Genomic DNA, 19688 nt, shown 5'->3' with positions numbered 1-19688 from the left:
GATCGAGTAAGCTCGATCCATAGTCAATTCCTACTACGCGAGCTAACGCGATTTAGTGGAGTCAAACACCAGTGAAAAAACTGGAATAAAGTGGACTTAATCACTTGACTAAAGACTTTCCTAATTTTGCTTTTCGTCTAGAAATACGTTCTTGGTAAAAAAATGTCATAAATGTTGCTCTCCATGAAAAAGTGCAACATTGACGATAGATTTTGTTAGTTTGTCATTGTCATAGTTGTTGTCTTGTGTGATTCACTACAAAGAATGAACGAAGCTTTTGCTTATAAACTGTGCGATAAAACTCATCTAATGATCACAACTCAAGAGAAAAAAGCATGAATTGCTAGTTTTGCGATACATACTTATTGCCTTATTGGTCTAAACACCGCGCAAATGAATTGATGATGCGTATATCTATTTTGCTCGGTCTAATGGCCTTTAATAAATGCCACTAGAAGAACAATGTTTATTCCCAAAACAAAATGAAAATAAATAAACTAAAGAAAAGACAGCATAAGCAACTCTAATGTAACAGTTTCTTCGCTTTTTTTGATTTTATTATTTTGGATGAGCGTGGTCGCCCATGAGGAAAAAACATGGTCGTGAACCAAATGTTGCTCACACGATCGATTCGCATCCAGTTGCCTTAACCAGACAAGAAACATCTTACGATTCATGTATCATAAAATTCTTCAACTTATAATCCTTAAGAAAAGAAAGAGCAGATAAATAAAGGAAAAACAAATTAAATGACCTTCAAATTTATCTTATTATATTTTTTTCAAAAAAAAAAATTTATCTTATTATTTATTGCAACAAAAAAATGATCTTATTAAATAGATAGCCATTACAGATTTTTTTAAAAAACAATTTGGAATACACTTCTATTCTCCTCTCTTTTAAATTAGCTGTAGTTTAATAATCTAACATTTGTTTTAACGATAAATTTCGAACTAAAATATGAAAACATATTAAAAAAAAATTGAAGGTTGCATAAGAATCTAATAAAATTCCATATCCTCGACGAATCAATACTTTTCAAACAAACAACTTGGCACGTCCTCTCATATACTTAGAAGTGCCACACACGAACCCAAGTTGAGAAGATAATATAATAATTACACACAAAGAAAGACTATATAAAGGGTGCTCATATTCAAGTATAACATAACAAAAACAAAGAAATAAAAAAGAGCAGTAATGGGTGTGATGAGATCCTCAAGAACTATGGGATTAGGGCACTGCATGGTTTATCTTGTGGTCCTAAGTGCTATTGCGGCTACAGTGACATCATACCCTTACTCATCCCCTCAAACTCCATCTTACAATTCTCCCGGCCATGAACACAAAAGCCCTAAGTACGCGCCACATCCAAAACCATATGTTTACAGTTCCCCACCACCACCGTACTACTCTCCTTCTCCAAAGGTTTACTACAAGTCCCCACCACCACCATACGTCTACAGCTCCCCACCCCCACCGTATTACTCTCCTTCTCCAAAGGTTTACTACAAGTCTCCACCACCATACGTCTACAGCTCCCCACCCCCACCGTACTACTCTCCATCTCCAAAGGTTTACTACAAGTCCCCACCACCACCATACGTCTACAGCTCCCCACCCCCACCGTACTACTCTCCTTCTCCAAAGGTTTATTACAAGTCTCCACCACCACCATACGTCTACAGCTCCCCACCTCCACCGTACTACTCTCCTTCTCCAAAGGTTTACTACAAGTCTCCACCACCACCATACGTCTATAGCTCCCCACCCCCACCGTATTACTCTCCATCTCCAACCATACGTCTACAGCTCCCCACCACCATATGTTTACAAGACGCCTTACTATTAATTTTGAATGGTTTCCTTAACAAGAAACATGATTGCAATCATTTTGTTTTTATGATTTTTTCTCTTGATTTTTCTGATTTTGTTTTTGGTTCAACTATCTTGTTAAGCTTTTTTCTTAACTAATAAAATTTGGCTTTTTTTAAATTCACTTTTTTTTTTTATATTTATTCGTTGGCTTGAAATTTCTAATATATAATGGTTTATCCAACGATTAAAACATTTTGGTTAGCCTTAGGATATATAGTTTTATCAGAAAAACATTGAGTATATATAGTTTCTTTCGATATTTTCTTGAATCCTCGTTTTCTCACGTATATTACATAAAATACATGAAAAGTGAAGATGGCCAGGAGAGGAAGACTTAATCAGTCAGTCAGCGGACTGGCAGCGTAAGCAGTTGCAGAGGAAGCCAAACCCTTGAGAGAGTATTGTTTGACGCGCCTCATATCCCATGCTTGCATCTATATAACATATCCGAAGCTCTTCACCTGAAAATATGTATGCAGTGTACCATTGAAGTAAAATGCTCACAAGATTGAAGTAAAATTCTAATGAGAAATCTCTGTTTTAAAGTATAAAAGACCAAACCTTCTTCGACATCACGTAGAGTGTTCAACCTTGCATCTGCATTCTGCAACCATATTATGTGCGCATTGGGATCTGTGGACATTCAAACTAGTCATCACATTCTATTTCATAAATAGGTGAATAGTTGTGTGGCGTGTAATGCATGTCGTCCCCGCATAATCGATATGACTCGAGAGTTTTCAAAAAAATGCAGGCAAAGACTGACATGGATTTGAACTATCTCAGACCAAATTATCCAGAGAAAACCAAACAAAGAAAGACATTGGCCCAAGTAGTGAAGAGTTTAGAACAAATATTTAAATGCCTGAATTAACTCAAATCATACGGTGGTATTAACTTCCAACAATTAGCGGTATAAGTAATCAGCAAATCAACAAAAAGTAAGAACTACTAGTAGGAAATGAGACACTTATATCACTAAACCCATATAGATAGAGGCCGTTATCGGATTAGGCAAAGGGAGAGAATAAATACTTCTCTTAGGTTTTCTTCAAATTCTGTCAGTAAAAATTTTAAATTTATATGATCATGTTCTTTACCCTAACAGTATAACTCGTCTTCTGTGCAAACTTCTATTTCTACTCTTTTCTCTTACCTTGCAATTTCTTCAAAAAATTTGCTCATTGTCTAACAGAAAATATTATAAGACTCGTTGGCTTATGATGTTGGTACATTAAAGCATTTCTTCACGAACACCCGGCATAAAAAAGATCAGAAAAGTGAATATTATTACCACAGTCATGATTGTAGAAGGATGGTAGCATATAAACGGCATGGCCAACTGCACCTTCACCTTCAACAGAAGCTGCAGCCAGTGAAAGAAGGTCTTCGCCACATGAGCCTCCAACCAGATCAATACGAAATGCATTGATACGAATCCGGGCGAGTATAGCCGTATACCATTGTTTAGTTAGAACTTCCAGATGTTAAGGACTGTAAATAGCAAAGAGATAAAAACCAGAACGCTGGAGATAGAATGGATTTGATGTAAAATATAGCTCCAAGGATACAAGAAACATCATCATCCTTCAAATTTGCCTTCCTGAAGGCATTCCATAATAAACCATAACCGTCTTCTATCTGAAACAATAACAAGCCAGTGACTATACGAACAAACCACTCTGCGGAGCCAATGAATTCATCATAACATTTTTATTATTGATTCATGGCAGTAATGAATACTACAGCAGACAAGGTGAGCTTCACAAAGTGTAATGCATGAACAATCAAATCGAATACAAGAAACTCCGGGGACGTAATCCAAAGTTTGCATAACTTACCATGTATGCGATCAGCCCCAGTGTATTTTGACTCGAAAAGTTTCAAAATCTATCATTAGTGTATTATTTGCATCCTCAATAACTCACCTTTGAAATCATCTCAGATGATAAAGCAGCTGGTTGAAGTATGTCAAGACAGTCAGCGGGCAGAACACCTGATATTATCATACAACACAACCTCTTGACCATAAGCGGGTACTTGAAGTTGTGCGTCCTAACACACAAATAATCGAATGTAGTAAATAGTAATTATCAATGCCAATATAAAGATCTTAATAGTAATGTCAATTTTTTCTACTAATTACAAGAGGAAAGATTTGAGTGACCATATTATAGCCCACAACAGACTCACAGCTATCTCAAACTATGACTTCCTTAGTTTCCCTTATTCCAATGAAACTACGATAGAAACAAGAAAGTACTAGATTATATAAGACTCGCTCAACGTGGAACTTCCATCAATAATTGATTCATGTGGGAAAAATAAAGAATAACTTCAAGAACTTGATAATGTTCACATATGGAAAAGAAAAGAAACCAGTAAACACAGTATAGTGTCATACCTACAATAATCAACAAAACTTGACCAATCTGCTCTTCTTTCGACATCCAAAAAACCCTGTAAAATCATCAAAACATATATATATCATGAACTCAAAAGTACACATATATGGTAGTGATTCATCTCTAGATGAATAAAAAAAAGAAAGTGATGCGTCTTTCCTATTGAAGCATTTCGTCGAACACCTTGTAAGCGTTATCTTCACACGGAGATAATACAGCACCAATCGAATTAAAGAAGCAATATAATAACATGAAAGGGAATCATACAGAAAATACCAAAAAATCACGACCTTTGAGTTCTCTTGGCACTCTTGACTGCAATAAGAGACTCCACGATCTTCAAATTTAGCAGAACCCATGAGTTTCTTGAGGCAAAGATAGCAAACAGAGTCGAGCTTTAAAAGAGAAGGGCATGCTACGACGGGCTTCGCCGTGTGTATAAGATCTCCGGCACCAATTCTACGAGTTGCAAAAACAGCTCGACCCGCTGACTCAGTGAGTCCGACTCGGATCGGTGGCGGTCCGGTCTGATAGTCGCCATCTCGATTCGACGCAGAAGAGGAAGAGAAAAACGGAGGCGTCTTCAATGGCTTGAGGCGCGAGAGATAACGACTATAACGATTTAAAGCAAAACGCGACATTTTTTGTTGCTCTGTTTTTGCTTTCACAACGAAGAAGGAACATAGTAGTAGAAGAACTATATATAGTTTGAAAATAGCCCCACAACTTTTAAAAGAAGTCAAAAACCACCCTTTTACAGTTTTCTAATTTTACAGTTTTGCCTCATCATCTATTGTAGTTTGGTAAATGTTTTTGAGCGTCTTGGTGATGAAAATCCATCTTCATCTCCTTAGGTGGAATAAAACAATCAACAGAGAGGCCAGGCACGTCGAATGCAACATCGTCTATAGTCCATTTCTCTTCCATACGAGTCACAGAGATTCCTCCTTTGAGAGTCTCTCCAAATCTTGAGATTAACACATCTGTTTTACCTGAGTGTGCTATTACCACTTCACTACCTTCGATTGCTCGATAATCTTCCATACACGACGACATTGATGTCTCCCAATATGTTGGCACAGTTCCTGGTATCTGAATCCTGTATATCACAAACCAAACTTTATCATATAATGTGAATTTCAAAATGTCTTCTTCTGTAGAACAAAATTTATCATATAATGTAAAATCTAACCTAAGTAATTTAGTCAAAGATAGCAAACCAAAATTAAATTAGTCCTTTATTGTTATGTACCTGGTTAAGGAAGAGTCTTCAAGGCATATTAGGAGGCCACTTTTCTGGCTGAAGTAACCAAATGCGACGTGTTTGATCATCTCAGCCGTAGAGTCACTTCGTCGTGATAAATCAATTTGGTCGGTTGATAACTTGAGAATGAAACAATCCTTTCCATTGATTTCTTTCTCTCCAACGAATTGTGCCGATGAAAAAACTGATGATATTGTTAGAGGATCCAACCCCTGATTGTGTGTTCACATAGACATTAATAGAAGTACATTTATCATTAGCAATCCACATTATCTCCTTATAGAATAAAAGTGCCAAAACTTTAAATTATGATCAATAACTAGCAATTCCATAAATAGAAGTACATTGATCCTGAAAATCACATTTGACTCGGACTTTTGATAACTAGAAACCTAGCAAGGATTAGTTGGCTTCATTCTACTAGCATGTCTATTTTTCAATAGATGCATAGTTTTGACCATTTTTAGAAATTATACCAACAATAATCAATCACAATAGTAGTTTAATTAAGTTTTGGGTTGTGAGATCCCATTTACAAGAAAAATATTATTTTAGTTGGTTTGATTTCCCCAAAACCGGTGGAAGTGTATGTTTGTACGTATATTCTTGGCGGCTTGCAAGATTGTTGAGACAATTTCTTACTTAAAAATATTCATATTTACTTTTAAACTTGGATATAGATTTTAGATTTGTAATCATGTTACCCGTTCAGAAAAAGCTCTGGACCACGGCCAAAAAAGAAAACATAATAAAAAAAATACCCCACATGGATGACAATACATGAATATATAAGAGCAAGCATAAACCTTGTTTAGTGTATATATATCTTCAGTTTAAGATCACTAGTTTTAACTCGTTATAAACAATTATTGTTAACTAGTGATGAATGTACCACAAAAGGGGACCATTAAGTACTAACGCATAATGATTTTATCCCAAAAATGTAATAATTGTGTAAAGTTGGGATTAACTAATATCTCAACTTTGAATCTCTCCTTCCAACCTTTAAATCCAACTTTTTTAAGCGCATGATAAAGTCAATTAGTAGCACGTGACTAAGGCAAAAAGAAAAATCTCATGAGAAAACTAAAAAAGCATCCCCCAAAGTGGAATGTCAGATCCAACACCTTCTCTTTTTGCCTAGAGTAAATTAATCAATATACAATTATGTGTCTTCAGCTTTCACTAGATGCATTGTTATTATACTTCAAATCTTGGAAATCTACCCTTACAAGAGTTGTATAGATTATGGATTATATTATTTGTTTTGGGGATTATATGGTCTATTTAACAAAAAAAAACCTTAATCAACATGATTGATGTAACATAAAAACTAAACGATAATATGTATACTTACTTGTAAAGCACGTCGCAAAGGCCGTATGGCGCCTTTAGCTGCGTGATCACCGAGCCATGGTGTATAACGCCAAGTAATTTCTCCATCACTTCCGGCTGAAATCTTATGGCCACCACCAACCAACTCGATGAGCCATTTTTCAGGTAGCATTTGCCACATGACGAAGCATCCTTTATGAGACACAGACGAGGCACTACTAACCGCAGCTGAGCCATTAAGATCATTCACCATAGTCATTGTAATTTTTCCGGTAACAAAAGTGTTTTTTATTTCGCCTGCGAGTTTCTTGCATCCGGTTGCTGCTGCAAACTGTTGTATTATGTATTGTGCTGATGACGATACCTATAAAGATCATAATAATTATCGATTAGTATGATTTACATGCACATATAAGCATGGATCTGAACCTTTATTTTCCCTATCAATATGTTGGAGATCATATCGTGTTTCCTCTTTCTAGTACAAATCAAGTATTTTTTTTTCACTGGAAGAAAAAAAATACATGATTTGTACTAGAATACATGTATTTTTACTAGATACAAAATAATTTAAAAACAAAAAATATATATATAAATTAGATCTGAAAACCAGATGCTCGTTATAAAGGAATAATTTATGGATCTCGTGATAGACTCTTCTTCACTCTTGCATTGACTTACTATGCTTATTCGTTCTCTGTTTTTTTTTTTGACTGATTTAGTATTTTACAATGTATATATTTTGCTCGCTTATAGAATACACCAAAGTAGTTGAATCTTGTTATGTGACACTGACCTATTGTCCAGTGTCCACAGATTTTGGCAAAACGAATATCTATCTTGAGATCTTTTGAATATAAAAAGTGGAGTAGTCTATAAATAGATTTTATAGCTAGCTTTTCATAGGAATCCACCTAGTAATTTACTAAAGAGGAGTTTGAACTAAAAGGGACCTTCTATAAAATTAAAATTTTAATTTCAACCCAATAAATCTTGTAACCAGTATTTATAATCTGAAATCAAAAAAGGGAAAAGATAAGTGAAGAAGACTATTTTCTGAATTATTAACAAAAACCCGAAAATTTTCTTTAAAATAATATATAAAGGTTTGCATATGTCATGTTTTTATAAAGGTTTCCCACTGAGAAATATACGAAAAAACCATTTATAAGTTGTCAACTGTCGTCAAGTGATGGATAAAAATTTAATGTCAGATAAATAGTTCTCACCATTAAAAGCATTGTCCATAACGTTTGATGTAATTAGTACCAAAGATGACGCCAAAAATAAAAAATACGAAGATACTTGAAATGCGGAAAAAAAAAAAGAAATACGAAACGATCATAAACTAATCCAATTTAATGCGACCCACCAAAATATTTTTCTTTAGCTTTAGAAATAGTCGTTGAAATAGATGAGTTTCATATACATATACGTATAAAATACCTGTTGGAGAGAGATTTTGGAGAGAGGAGGGACAGGGAAGAGAGGACATCCCATAACACTGAGAAGAAGCTTCATGTCTGGTTTTTTGGGGAAGACGATGAACTGCAATTGTGTCTTTATCCATTTCTTCCATGATTTGGATCTCTTCGATCTTCTTCCTCCTCCTCTTTCGTCTTCTTGATCTTCTTCATCCATTGGTTCTTCCATCAATGGAGCTAATCTCTGCATTCTCTCTCTTTCTCTTTTTTTCTTTTCTTTCTTTTCTTTCTCTCTCACTTTGTGCTTACGCAGCTTATAACCTCAGTGCGTTTTGTTCGCCTTTCGTTTTCTTTGTTTGTTAATTATTGTTATTTTTTCTCTCTCTTATATAGAAAAGTTATATTGGCATAGGTCGTCACTATACTTTTCCTTCTCTCTAACCTCTTTTGAGCTTTTTCATGTTTTGAGTTCCTTTTTTATAACTCGAAAATCTTAGGCCTGAAACCTATACTAATCACCGGAACATGTGGAGATAAGATTGAAATCTCATTGGAAAGACTTGTGTTTCGATCTCCTAATTTTACCCAATGATAAGTCTTTCTACCTACCTACCCAAACTAAAACTTTGTTATTTAGTATACATCAACGTTGTCTTCCAAATTCTAAATTACACAAAGTTGTAAAAAATTAATTGCAAACCAATCTATGTTATTTTTTATTTTTTTTTGTTTCCTTGGAACTTATTATACATTTTAAAAAGTTGTAATATTACATACAAATTTAATAATACTCTACTTTAATTAGTGTGAGAAAAAAAGAAGAAGACAGTTCTTACTTACACGATCTAATTCAACAAGTGTAACCTCAGTTTCAAACAAGTGTCCTCTAGAGGGTGTGATCCAATTTAAATTTCGCTGAAATTGATAAAGTGTAACGCTTGAAAAAAGTCTATTCATATGTTATGAAGCATGCTATTGAAGTTGAAAGTTTGGTCAGGTGAAGATGAAAGTAAAAGGGACGCAAGAAGAGGTGACTTGTCTACGTCGTTTTACCCGTGTAGTCTCATTACATTTTCGTCCATTTAGATTCATTTGACCCTTAGAAATTTATCATATATTGTTCCACGGTCATCTCACAAATGAGACAAAAAAGCAGATAACTTGGATAAATCAAGTTGATTGATGATGACGCAAGTTTAACCTAATCTTAATAAGTTCCAAGTTTGATGATGATTATGTAGTGAAGATAAAAGAAACATATAAATCCATAAATTGAGTTTGATTATATATAAGGAGAATCAAACAAGTAATCATACTAAGTAATTTCATTGAAGATCTCAAAATTCATGTTACCAAATATATGGAGCCTTTTTCATATTCTGTAGTTAGATATATTATTATAGCTAAAAGCCCTAAGCAAGAATAATTTTTCTTGTCACTAATTAAACTGATCATTATATCCACCACTAAGGAAATGGAAACATTGACCTTCTATAACACATCAGTAGTCACCACCCAGAGCCTCGTTATCAGAGGAAATCTCGAATGGACTGTCAAATCACAATAACCGAACTTTCCTCCGGAAATTTTTTTTTTAATTAAGGAATCCAAATAAACCTTACACCTTGGAGGCTATTTTACCAAATTACACCCAAAAAAAAAAAAGAAAAATCGCAATAACGAGTATTTCCCACCCACAAAGCTCATCAAAATCCACCAATCTTTTATTTGGCACTTGCTCTTTTACACATCTTTAAGGTACATTCACTCAAACTCTCACTCTTTCATGGTTTAGCTTGAACTCAATCCTAACTTTACTTAACTCTTGCTCTTTGGACTTTGTTGATCCTTAAGAGTTTAAGACTTAAGTTAATGAATTACAGATATCTTTCTAAAAAAGCCAGTTTTGGCTCGGGCCAAGTTAGAAAAGAGATAATTAAACTCTAAGGAAAACAAAACATGTTTCTTTATGTTAATTAGCAACATGTTTATTTTAGTAAAAGTATTAACAACATGTTTCTTAGTTAATTTATTTAGTTTTTATGGCAAACAAACCAAATAAATACAAATAATCAGAACAATCTTGTACGAAATTTAGAGGAAAATGATAAAAGAAATCTCAAGATTTCAATTTTTTTTTTAAACCAAAGCAAAGAAAAAAAAGACAAAGAGCAAAGAAGACCCACGACGTCAGGTGATATCTAATCTTCCAAGCAGCCACGTCTAGGAGTATTTGTATGACAGTAGCATCGTAAGTCTTTTACGTGTCGCTTTCTCATTGGTCTGTCTCGTTTGATAGACCCAACCTCGGAGAAATTATAAATCTGAGTCCGTATAGTGTGAAATTACATTAATGACCCTTTAAATTGTCGAAAATATCAGAAATAGTCATATATCGAAGCCGAGAAAGAGTAAGAATGAGCGATTGTATTTCTCCCTAGAGTCACTTTGCCTCTTCTTTGATTTTTCTCTGCATCGTCGGTCTCTCTTTTGCGTTTCTCGATCCCACCGTCAAATCCTTCTCCGGCCAATGACTATGATGACTCCGCCTCCCGTTGATGTAAATCTCCGATTCTTCTTCCTCTGTGTCTCTTGTTAATTCGATGTATCCCTTCGTGTCTTTCGTTGTGTATTCGCGCTTGAATCTGCTTCCGATTTTTTGTTTAGCTGATCGTTTCATATTTTTTTTGGATTTGATTTGAATTTTAAGCGGTTGAATCGTCGTGCAGATGCTGCGATTTTTGTTTTGGTGGTGTTAGTTTAGTGATTGTGGTTTCTATTTCTTTCGTTTTGATCACCGTAGGGCGAGATTAGGGTTTTTATTTTGGGTATATATTCTTAGTTTTTGTTTATGTTTTGCAGCAGCCAGAAGATGAGGAGATGCTTGTGCCGAATTCAGATTTGGTCGACGGTCCTGCTCAGCCCATGGAAGGTAAGACTTTTTTGGTTTGATTCAATTTGTTCCACTGCTTCAGTTTCTCGAATCCTTGTGCTTTCGATGGAATGGAATGGATGAGATAGAGCTTGTGGATATGCAGTGTTCTAGGGGTGGATTGATGGTTTAAAGTGCTTAGGGTTTTGTCGTTCGTCCTGCTGTTTGTTTTTCATTAATTCTTGATGCATTTGTAGTTATCCAACCCGAGACTGCTGCGAGTACTGTGGAGAACCAGCCAGCTGAGGATCCTCCTACTCTGAAATTCACGTGGACTATCCCTAATTTCTCTAGGCAAAATACCAGGAAGCATTACTCCGATGTATTTGTCGTTGGAGGTTACAAATGGTAATAGGTTATGCCTATCTGTAGTATACTTTTTTTATTGCCATTGTTTGTCCATTATGCATTTTGATTGGTTGACACCTTTTGGGTTTGCTTGTGCAGGCGCATATTAATTTTCCCGAAAGGGAACAATGTTGATCATTTGTCCATGTACTTGGATGTTTCTGATGCTGCGAGTTTGCCGTACGGTTGGAGCAGATATGCTCAGTTCAGTCTGGCTGTAGTCAATCAAATCCACTCCAGATATACCATTAGAAAGGGTACCTGTGTAATTTATAAATGATGTTTATAAAACTCTGGATTCTGAGTGCATGCATGCACATATAATACCTGTGCACATATAATTATGTTTAGCGTAAGTTCAATTGTTGGACCGGAAGAAGGGGATCACTTGAACTTATTGAAATGTAATCATGTTATTGCTGTCTTAAGCTTTACCTGAACGCCTGCAACGCTCCCTTTTCTACTTCATCAGACTGAAATATTTACCTTGTTTCTGGCGAACTTGGTATTATCAGAATGTAGCTGTAAGTGACCTTGGTGATGCAAGTTTTCACTGACATTATGATTCCTATTTGTGTTGCAGAGACGCAACATCAATTCAATGCTAGAGAAAGCGATTGGGGATTTACATCATTCATGCCTCTTAGCGAACTTTATGATCCTAGTAGAGGATATTTAGTGAATGATACTGTTTTGGTTGAAGCTGAAGTCGCTGTACGTAAGGTTCTTGATTACTGGTCATATGACTCTAAAAAAGAGACTGGTTTTGTTGGACTCAAGAACCAAGGTGCAACTTGTTACATGAATTCTCTCCTACAGACACTATACCACATACCTTACTTCAGAAAGGTTAGATATATTCTTGTTTTTTCCTCCAGTTTGTTAAATCCTATGGGTTCTCACTGAATTTCTTAACCGGACAACTGATTTTTGCATGTTATTTGTAGGCTGTATACCACATGCCGACAACTGAGAACGATTTACCCACAGCAAGTATACCTTTGGCTCTCCAAAGTTTGTTTTACAAGCTCCAATATAATGACACTAGTGTTGCAACAAAGGAGCTGACAAAGTCTTTTGGTTGGGATACATATGATTCCTTTATGCAACATGATGTGCAAGAACTCAATCGGGTTCTCTGTGAAAAGCTTGAGGACAAAATGAAGGTAATTTTTCTATTGTTGTTAGGCCATGATTTATTTCTCAGTTGGTGTTTCTTGTTTTGAGCTTTTTTTTTTTCTTTTCTTTTTTCTATAGGGAACTGTTGTGGAGGGAACAATACAACAACTATTTGAGGGCCACCATATGAATTATATTGAGTGCATAAATGTAGATTTCAAATCGACACGGAAAGAATCATTTTACGGTATAGTAATATACAGTATCACTCTTTGTCTTATTCTATGTATACAATTGCATTCGGTTGTTTTATTCTATTTATACAATTGCACTCTGTTGTCTTATTCTATCACGCCAACTTTATTGTCATTTTCTTATCTAATGGCAGACCTTCAGCTGGATGTGAAAGGCTGCAAGGATGTTTATGCTTCTTTTGACAAGTATGTTGAAGTTGAACGTCTTGAAGGAGATAACAAATATCATGCAGAAGGACATGGTTTGCAGGTCGGTTGTCCCCACTCTTTCTTTTTCATTTTGGGGATGGTTGTGAACAGGCCTATTTGGGTATATAGTAACTCTTTTCTCACCTTTAATATTTCACATACTAAAAAGTGCGGATAGTTCATAACTTGAGAGTTTTAAGGAGCAACCTAAACTAGGAGATCTTGTGAAACTTTGTTAACTAGTATCGTCTTCTAAGCCAAGTTAATTAACCACCGACCTAAGTCCTAGCTGTTATTATTACAAATGCAGTCCCCTTATCTTGTCTTAATCTGGGGGAACTTGATGTCTATTTTTGCAGGATGCAAAAAAAGGTGTTCTTTTCATTGACTTTCCACCGGTTCTTCAACTCCAGCTCAAGAGGTTTGAATATGACTTTATGAGGGACACCATGGTAAAGGTTAGTATTTGAAGTTGCATGCACATAGGAAGTGAATATGTGGTTCGCGTTTGGTGGTGTCTTGATTTGTGAGTACTGATGTAGCTTTTATTGATAGATAAACGATCGGTATGAGTTTCCTCTTGAACTGGATCTTGATAGAGAAAATGGAAAGTATCTGTCTCCTGATGCTGACAGGAGTGTCCGCAACCTTTATACTCTTCACAGGTATACATTTTGTCTTTCGATTCAGATGTAGTGAATTCCTCAGGAATTTGCATTCACAGATTAGATTTTCTATAAAATGCCACCCTTTATTATGTGGTAAGCCGTCTCGCGAATTGTTATTTATTTGATTATCTGCTAGTTCTTCTCAAGGAATCTGCTTTACGTAGCTTAAATGTACACCTGTACATGCACAGTTAATTGGTATTTTATGAGTGAAAGAGATGAAAAGGTTATCATTTCATTTGGTTACTGTTATATTTTCCTACTTGACCTACTAGCTGTTATTTATCTGCAGTGTCTTAGTTCATAGTGGAGGAGTACATGGTGGGCACTATTACGCTTTTATAAGGCCTACGCTCTCAGATCAGTGGTATGCATCTTTCTATTTTCGCTATAATGTTCATGGTTTTTTATGCACGAATAAGTTTCATATTTTGGGAGCTACAAAGTATTTGAATTTGAAAAGTAATTTAGCAATCTTATGCTGATGGTATTCACAAGGTCACACTTTTTTGCAATTTGTCCAAATCATGTTTTGTGCAATTTTTCTCCTTAACTAGTTCAAACTTCTACTTTTCAGGTATAAATTTGATGATGAGCGTGTAACAAAGGAAGATTTGAAAAGGGCATTGGAGGAGCAATATGGTGGTGAAGAAGAGGTTGCATTTTCTTGCTCCATTTTCCATGATTTGCACCCCAATCCCAGTTCCTCTTGCCTGACATATTTGCTTTCTTGTCTTTACAGCTACCACAGACTAATCCTGGTTTCAATAACCCTCCTTTCAAATTCACAAAGTACTCGAATGCTTACATGCTTGTATATATCCGGGAAAGTGACAAGGATAAAATAATCTGCAACGTTGATGAGAAAGACATAGCAGAACATTTAAGGGTACATATTTTCAGGCCTTTTCTTAGTAGTTTATTTGCGTCTTGGTTTTACTGATTGTTCATTACATTTTGACAGGTGAGGCTAAAGAAAGAGCAAGAAGAAAAGGAAGATAAAAGAAGATACAAGGCACAAGCTCACCTATATACAATAATTAAGGTCTGTTTATCCAATTTAATTGAACCTGATAATATCTTATGAACTGTTCCAGAGTGTAGTTTTGATACTGTCGTTACTTTTTTAACATGAAAGGTTGCAAGAGATGAAGATCTTAAGGAACAAATCGGGAAGGATATATATTTTGATCTTGTGGACCATGACAAAGTTCGCAGTTTCCGTATCCAGAAACAGACACCATTTCAACAGTTTAAGGTACTTGCCCGAGTATCTTTTATTTTTGTTTTCCAAAAAGGAAAGAAATAAGGGTATGTGAAAACGGTCTTTCTGGTGACTTGATTCTACCTTGGATGACGAAGAACAATTAATCTGGATTTCATGAGAGTTTTCAAAAGTCTACTGACTATAAAAGTTCTTTATATACTTGTAATTTAAACTTAAGCAACCGTCGACCTTCAATTTTTTGCTTATATAGGAGGAGGTAGCCAAAGAATTTGGTGTACCTGTTCAGTTACAGAGGTTCTGGATTTGGGCTAAGCGACAAAACCATACCTATCGTCCCAATCGCCCCCTTACGCCTCAAGAGGAATTACAACAGGTAATTTAATCCTTTTGAATGCTACTCATGCACGTAGTTTGCCTCTTTCTTCTGGATATGAGTTTATATAGAACTAATACTATAACTATTATAGAATCTGATAATCTGCTACCTATTTATTTGCTATACTAGAATCTCTACATGATTTTCCATTGTTTCAAGTTCTTTTAATCAAATTGTTTGGAGCCTTTTATTTCTTTAGATCAGAATTCCTAGCACAGGATTCTCTGTCTGTTTTGAAATGAATTTGCTTTGTTTATGAGGAGAACTTTATTTTTATAACGTTGAGAAGAGTCCCGTACTAATAAATTTATGTGTGTCATGTATTTTGGAAAATGGGTTTTGTAGGTTGGACAAATAAGAGAAGCATCTAACAAGGCAAACACTGCAGAACTAAAGCTTTTCCTGGAAGTAGAGCACCTGGTAAGAACGCCTGGTTGCAAAGTTTAATCATTGAAAGAAAAACAGAAGCTAATTGATCAACAGAAAAGATGAGCTAATTTTTTTCACGAATTCTTGAATAATTCAGGATTTACGTCCTATTCCTCCTCCTGAAAAATCAAAAGAAGATATTCTGCTTTTCTTTAAGCTTTATGACCCCGAGAAGGCAGTATTAAGGTAGTATTGTTTTCCCTCTTATTTATTCGCTCTGGCTTCCATATAATGTGGTCTACCACTACTTAAGTAACAATTATTCTACAAGATCGAAGTCTTTCTTCCCTTTTTTTTGTGATCAGAGAAATTCTATCCGTTTTACCTTCTTTTGTCCTTGTGTTTTATCCACTATACCTTGTTTTCTTTTGTAACTTTTTTTCTTGTGCTACCAGCTATGCAGGCAGGCTGATGGTGAAAAGTTCCAGTAAGCCTATGGATATAACTGGAAAACTGAATGAAATGGTTGGCTTTGCTCCTGATGAAGAAATAGAACTTTTTGAGGTTTGCAGCTGCTGGTGCTTCTTAACCTTTTTATCATGCTTATTGTTATTTATTATGTTATTTGACAGTTTTTGGGGCTTTATTACAGGAAATCAAGTTTGAACCTTGTGTTATGTGCGAACACTTGGATAAGAAAACTTCATTCAGATTGTGTCAAGTAATGTTTCACTTGTATCTATCTACTGAATCTTTGTGTCTCTTTTCTCTTTGATGACATTGTGTTTCTTGCTTGCAGATTGAAGATGGAGATATCATTTGCTTTCAGAAACCTCTAGTTAACAAGGAGATTGAGTGCCGCTACCCAGCTGTGCCTTCGTTTCTTGAATATGTCCAGAATAGACAGGTATAATTCTACTAAGCAGTGTTTCCTAAAGTTAAGCTTGGTAGAGTTAGACTAACAATAGCTTTCTAATGATAAGCTTTTTCTGAAGTGGCAATGTGTGTTTAATAATTTAATTAAGGCTGCACTGGTAGAGTGGTCTCAACTTCACTTTTCATAATATTTTATCAGAGCAAAATGTATACTGAGATTGTGCAAGTATTCCTTACTCTGATGTGTTTTCATAGCAAATTTGAGGATGTTCTGTAAAATTGTTTCTAGCTGGCATGATTCGGTTGGCCATTAACTATTTTCGATTTGTAATTTTGTAGCTGGTCCGGTTTCGTGCTCTGGAAAAACCTAAAGAAGATGAGTTTGTTCTGGAGTTGTAAGTACCTCTGTGGATGAATTTGTTTCAAGCTGATTTCTGCGATTTCATAATTTTTTTTATCTCTTAGGTCGAAGCTGCACACTTATGACGATGTTGTGGAAAAAGTGGCTGAGAAGCTTGGTCTTGACGATCCATCCAAACTTAGGCTTACATCTCACAATTGCTATTCCCAGCAACCCAAGCCTCAGCCTATCAAATACCGTGGAGTAGACCATTTGTCAGATATGTTAGTTCACTACAATCAGGTATTGACGTGAAGTTCAGCGTACTTCACTTATTTTTCTTACTATATAAATATAATACATGTTTGCTTATTGGATTTTTCTTTTTTCCAGACGTCTGACATTTTGTATTATGAAGTTCTGGACATTCCTCTTCCAGAATTGCAAGGTCTTAAAACCTTAAAAGTTGCTTTCCATCATGCCACGAAGGAAGAAGTATGTGTAGATTTTTGTTTGTGATTCATAGTCTTCTTTTGTATATTCGATTAACTTTCAAGCCTTTTGACCATCTCTACAGGTGGTAATCCACAATATCAGACTACCTAAACAAAGCACGGTCGGAGATGTTATTAATGAACTTAAAACAAAGGTGGGCTTTGGATTTAATGGATTTCTCAATAAAGTTACCCATTCAATGTTATGCAATTAAATCTGAGCTCTATGCCTGAATCAGGTGGAGCTTTCGCATCCAGATGCAGAACTGAGATTGCTCGAGGTGTTTTACCACAAGATCTACAAGGTAACAAGCAACTTTCTTATCTTTTACATTGTAGTCAATTTTTACATGATCCTAAGATGATGGCTTCTTGACTACTGTATCTCCTGATGATATTCTTATAACCCTTTGAAGTATAATGAACAATAATCCAATGTGCTGGTATGCATTGCAGATTTTCCCATCAACTGAAAGAATTGAGAATATAAATGACCAGTACTGGACTTTACGAGCTGAGGAGGTATATTACTAGGCTGCACCTTATATTTGTCTTAAATCTATCATCATAGCTTTTTGGTATCTTCCATGTCTTAGTGGTCTCGCTGTTCATTAGTGATTTTGGGATTTCAAAGTATACTTTTACCTCTGTTACTCTGTGATCTCAGAATGCAATATAGTTTTTAAATTCGGATATTAAACTAAAGAGATGTGATAGTTATTCCATGGATGAGTTATATTCTTAACAGACTAGGTCAGAATGTTTGAGGCGGACAGTATTTGTTTCTGGGGATTAATACATAGTTTGATGTGTCGTCAAGAACATAAATTAGCCAATTGTTTGAATATCTTATGCAAGTTGTCCCTGGTTATTAATCCATCCTTCAGAGATGTTGACTTACGTTTTCCTTAAATCTCAGATTCCGGAAGAAGAGAAGAATATCGGTCCAAATGATCGCTTAATTCTTGTGTACCATTTTGCTAAGGAGACTGGACAAAATCAGGTGATAATTAGTTATAAAGCTTTTGTTATTTTACAGTTACATGAGTTTTAGAGTGTTGAAGTGGCAAAGTGTCTTATCAGTATCATGTTTACTTGTTCCTCAGCAAGTGCAAAACTTTGGCGAGCCCTTCTTCTTGGTAATCCATGAAGGTGAAACTCTTGAAGAAATAAAGAACCGTATCCAAAAGAAGCTTCATGTATCCGATGAGGACTTTGCCAAGGTATGCACGACTGAGTAATGATCAAAGCTAAATCTCTGTCTGGCAGAACTGGTACAATATCTTAATACTTGATTCATTATGTAGTGGAAGTTTGCGTTTATGTCAATGGGGCGTCCAGAGTACTTGCAGGACACAGATGTTGTTTATAATCGCTTTCAGGTGCTTACTTTTTTTCTCCACAAATTTTATTGAAAAGCCCATGCTAATTATCTGAGATCTAACATTTTGTCTTCGGATTGAAAATGGTAAAACAGAGAAGAGATGTCTATGGTGCTTTTGAGCAGTACCTCGGGTTGGAGCATGCTGACACTACTCCTAAGAGGGCTTATGCTGCAAACCAGGTATAAGTTTTTTCTTCTAGTTATTAGATTCTTAATCAAAGTCCCTCTTTTGTTATTATTAACTTTTTTTTTTCTCTGTTTTGTCCTTGTAGAACCGCCACGCTTACGAGAAGCCGGTGAAAATATACAATTAGCCCCACAAAAAAGAACACAATGGTCAGTGAGACATTGTGGCAGCAACGTTGGACCAAGGCATTGATTGGACCAATGCATCGAATAAGGAGGGAAAGAGAGAGTGTGAGGGTGTGATGATGACCGTAGGATGTTGTAGAGAATCTGGTCTGATAGGGTTTTGGGTTGCGCGTTGATAGTGGTGTGTTTTCTATTATTATTTTTCCTATCCTTCTTTCTTTCGTGCTTCAATACTTTTGTGTTAATATCTGGAATGTGTGAAGACCATTGGCACATGCAATTTTTATTTTCCAAAAAAAAATATATGGAAGCCCTTCGCTTGGATTCGGGAGCGCGGTTTGGCTTTCAGAGTTTATAGAATACCGAAACATTTGTAATTTTAGAGATTGGGGTTTAAGAAGATTTTTGACTGAGGAAATTTGTATTCTTTTGCATTTTCAAATTTTATTATTGTTTCCATTTGCCGAAATCATATGAAATAGATTTTCAGTTC

The 19688-nt window shown here is 35.6% G+C and overlaps 4 protein-coding genes across 5 annotated transcripts; 2 read left to right on the top strand and 2 right to left on the bottom strand.

The window, feature by feature from the left end:
• The first annotated feature begins 1169 nt into the window (after positions 1–1169).
• LOC9307295 (extensin-2) lies at positions 1170–1939 on the top strand. Its single transcript, XM_002873224.2, is given in 2 exon segments — positions 1170–1799; positions 1801–1939. Coding segments are annotated over 2 exon segments (651 nt in total). The 5' UTR covers positions 1170–1200; the 3' UTR covers positions 1853–1939.
• Positions 1940–2050: 111 nt separating this feature from the next.
• On the bottom strand, positions 2051–4942 carry LOC9307294 (histone-lysine N-methyltransferase ATXR4). Its single transcript, XM_002871178.2, has 7 exons — positions 4574–4942; positions 4283–4338; positions 3807–3933; positions 3450–3519; positions 3173–3355; positions 2440–2511; positions 2051–2339 (listed from the first exon to the last, which is right to left on the bottom strand). The coding sequence occupies exons 1-7, from the start codon at positions 4922–4924 to the stop codon at positions 2221–2223; spliced, it is 978 nt and encodes a 325-aa protein (XP_002871224.1). The 5' UTR covers positions 4925–4942; the 3' UTR covers positions 2051–2220.
• A 24-nt stretch (positions 4943–4966) lies between these two features.
• Positions 4967–8709, bottom strand: LOC9309338. The gene is made up of 4 exons (XM_002871177.2): positions 8329–8709; positions 6905–7246; positions 5536–5759; positions 4967–5382 (listed from the first exon to the last, which is right to left on the bottom strand). Exons 1-4 carry the CDS (start codon positions 8554–8556, stop codon positions 5070–5072), a joined length of 1107 nt encoding a protein of 368 aa, XP_002871223.1. The 5' UTR covers positions 8557–8709; the 3' UTR covers positions 4967–5069.
• Positions 8710–10561: 1852 nt separating this feature from the next.
• On the top strand, positions 10562–19621 carry LOC9307293 (ubiquitin carboxyl-terminal hydrolase 12). 2 transcript variants are annotated; one of them, XM_021023198.1, is made up of 32 exons: positions 10562–10866; positions 11169–11238; positions 11436–11586; positions 11686–11843; positions 12170–12435; positions 12534–12752; positions 12844–12952; positions 13094–13209; positions 13508–13606; positions 13704–13813; positions 14109–14183; positions 14394–14472; positions 14559–14705; positions 14781–14861; positions 14955–15074; positions 15295–15417; positions 15766–15840; positions 15947–16035; positions 16245–16353; positions 16442–16510; positions 16589–16696; positions 17005–17060; positions 17131–17308; positions 17399–17500; positions 17583–17654; positions 17739–17804; positions 17956–18021; positions 18419–18502; positions 18606–18722; positions 18807–18881; positions 18977–19063; positions 19156–19621. In XM_021023198.1, the coding sequence occupies exons 1-32, from the start codon at positions 10837–10839 to the stop codon at positions 19195–19197; spliced, it is 3348 nt and encodes a 1115-aa protein (XP_020878857.1). In that variant the 5' UTR covers positions 10562–10836; the 3' UTR covers positions 19198–19621. The 2 variants fall into 2 exon arrangements, with proteins under 2 accessions (XP_020878857.1, XP_020878858.1); XM_021023199.1 differs by having other exon boundaries at positions 10710–10866; positions 11172–11238.
• The last annotated feature ends 67 nt before the right edge of the window (positions 19622–19688 follow it).

This window comes from Arabidopsis lyrata, assembly GCF_000004255.2.
Source record: "Arabidopsis lyrata subsp. lyrata unplaced genomic scaffold ARALYscaffold_6, whole genome shotgun sequence".
Classification (NCBI taxonomy): Eukaryota; Viridiplantae; Streptophyta; class Magnoliopsida; order Brassicales; family Brassicaceae; genus Arabidopsis; species Arabidopsis lyrata.
This window is presented reverse-complemented; position numbering and strand designations above follow the sequence as displayed.